The 2,229-nt window shown below is 64.1% G+C and overlaps 1 protein-coding gene across 1 annotated transcript in view; it reads right to left on the bottom strand.

Annotated features, from left to right (window-relative positions):
* Window positions 1-2,186, bottom strand: part of ERAL1 (Era-like 12S mitochondrial rRNA chaperone 1) — a 9,023-nt gene extending 6,837 nt beyond the window's left edge. The window contains 1 exon segment of the mRNA XM_009887239.1: window positions 2,128-2,186. Coding sequence (XP_009885541.1) covers window positions 2,128-2,186 — 59 coding nt within the window.
* Window positions 2,187-2,229: the final 43 nt, after the last annotated feature.

The following is a 2,229-nucleotide window of genomic DNA, read 5'->3' as shown; positions in this document are numbered from 1 at the left end:
CTCATAGTGACCTTACAGTATACGATGATATCCTGCCCGGGGCGGCGGGCAGCGTGCCGCGGGGTGAACGGAGAGCAGCGCCTGTACGGGGGGAGAGAGCCGTTAGGGACCACAGCACCGGGGCCACCACCACCCCACTGCGGTGTCCCCCCTACCCCATCCCTGTCCCCCTGGTCCCACTGCCCCAGAGCAGGATGGAGGCTCCTGAGGGTCTCCCCATCACAGCACCCCCCTACCCCATCCCTGTCTCCCCAGTCCTGCTGCTCCCAAGCAGGATGGAGGTTTCCAACAGACTTCCCACCCCGGCATCGCCCCTATTCCCTCTTTATCCCCCCCAGTCCCACCACCCCGTAGCAGGATGGAGGTTTCCAGTAGCCCCCTGATCCCGGCATCCCCCTTACCCTTTCTTTATCCCCTCTAGTCCCACCACCCCGTATCAGGACGGAGGCTCCTGATAGCCCCAGATCCCAGCATCCCCCAACCCTGTCCCCCTGGTCCTGCTGTCCCAGAGCAGCATGAAGGCTCCCAATAACCTCTCTACCCACACATCCCCCTAACCCCTCCTTATCCCCCCCCAACCCCGCAACCCTGGAGCAGGACAGAGGTTCCCAATAGCCCCCTGAGCCCAACATCTCCCTTTTCCCCTCCTTGTCCCCTCCAATCCCACCAGCCTGGAGCAGGACAGCAGTTCCCGGGGAGGTGACACCTACCTATGGGGGTGGCACTGAGGCTTTGCGGGGTTCTGGGTCTGCACTCGCCTTATAAAACCTGCTCTGCCTCATCTGCATATCTCACATCTGCACTGCACAGCTGGATGGGGCCCCTTAACCCCTTCGTGCCCGGGGGAGCGCAGCGCCAAGATGCTCCTCCCAGCCTGGCATAGCCCATGGGGGGCTTGGGGACAGGGGGGTTGCAGGGGGCCACCCCCTATGCCTTGGCACGGGGGGTGGCCCCCCACAAGCCTCCCATCCTCCTGCCTTGACCCCTGTGTTCACCAGGATGGTCCTCCACCCCATAGGTCGGGGACCCCAAACTGGGAGCTACCCATTGCAAACTGGTTCTCAGTTGCTGGACAGGGGCTTTGGGCATGGCAGGGTGGCAGCCTGATGGGGACAGGGCCTGGGGTGGTGGTGGGGGGACATGTGGGTGCAGGGGTCACCTTGCACAGGTACCCCCACATGAGGCACACGCATGTGGGTGCAGGGAGTTGTGTCCCCCCAGAGTGGGTGGGGTGGCCACCAAAGCACTGTGTCCCCTGGCCATATGTGTTCCCCTGAGGGACATGTCCCCTGGCAGCGTGTCCATCCCACCCCAGAAGGATGTGTCCCCCAGCCCTGAGTGAGCCTGGAGAGACATGTCCCCTGGGATGTGTCCCATGCATGTGTCACCCTCAGGGAAAAGTGTCCTCTGGAGGGATGTATCCCCCAGCTGTGTGCCCCCAAAGGACATTCCCCCCTGGCCATCATGTGTCCCCAAGAGGGATGTGTCACCTCATAGCACATGACCCAGGTCATACATGTCCACTGGCTACGTGTGTCACGTGCCTGTGCATGCCCCTGGTCATACGTGTCCCCCAGCCATGCATGTCCCCAGACCTGTCTGTCCTCACAGGGCCACATCCTGCAGCGAGCCGTGCCATCGTGCCCCGTTGTTTGCACCGATGTTCCTGGAAGCCGCCTGCGGGGAGGTGATAACCCCCCACCGGGGACTGTCTGCGTGGGGGCCCCGATAAGCAGCAGCGTCCAGCTATCAGGGACCCTGCCCTGCCACGCAAGGTGTCCCCAAGGCCTGCTGTCACCTCTGGGTGACAGAAACAGGGACAGCATCACCCACACTGCCCCCAGCCTGGATAGACCCTGGCAGAAGGTGGCACAGGGTCAAGCCCTGGCACCAGCCTGTCCCCAGGCAAGAGGATGCCAGGACTTGGGGGCTGCAGGGGACTGTCCCCTCCTGTCTTCAGCCTCAGCTGTGACCCAGAGATGTTAAGGCGGTGGGGGGGGGGGCTGTAGTGCTCCCCAAACTGTGGCACAGGCACCCCAGCACCTAGAGCGGTAACACAGGCAAAGTGTCCCCAAGACCCCCCCGAGCCTGTCCAGCCCCGAGTGAGCCCCGCGGTACTGTCCCCACCTGCGCTGGCCCCTGCGCTTGCTCAGCACCCACGGCGCGTGTGGGCAGCCCTGCCCCATGGCCCCGCACCCTGCGGAGCAGAGGGGGCCCAAGTGCTCCCCC

Source organism: Charadrius vociferus, unplaced genomic scaffold (genome assembly GCF_000708025.1).
Source record: "Charadrius vociferus isolate BGI_N301 unplaced genomic scaffold, ASM70802v2 scaffold1746, whole genome shotgun sequence".
Classification (NCBI taxonomy): domain Eukaryota; kingdom Metazoa; phylum Chordata; class Aves; order Charadriiformes; family Charadriidae; genus Charadrius; species Charadrius vociferus.
Note: the sequence above shows the minus strand (reverse complement) of the source record. Positions and strands in the feature narration are given on the sequence as shown.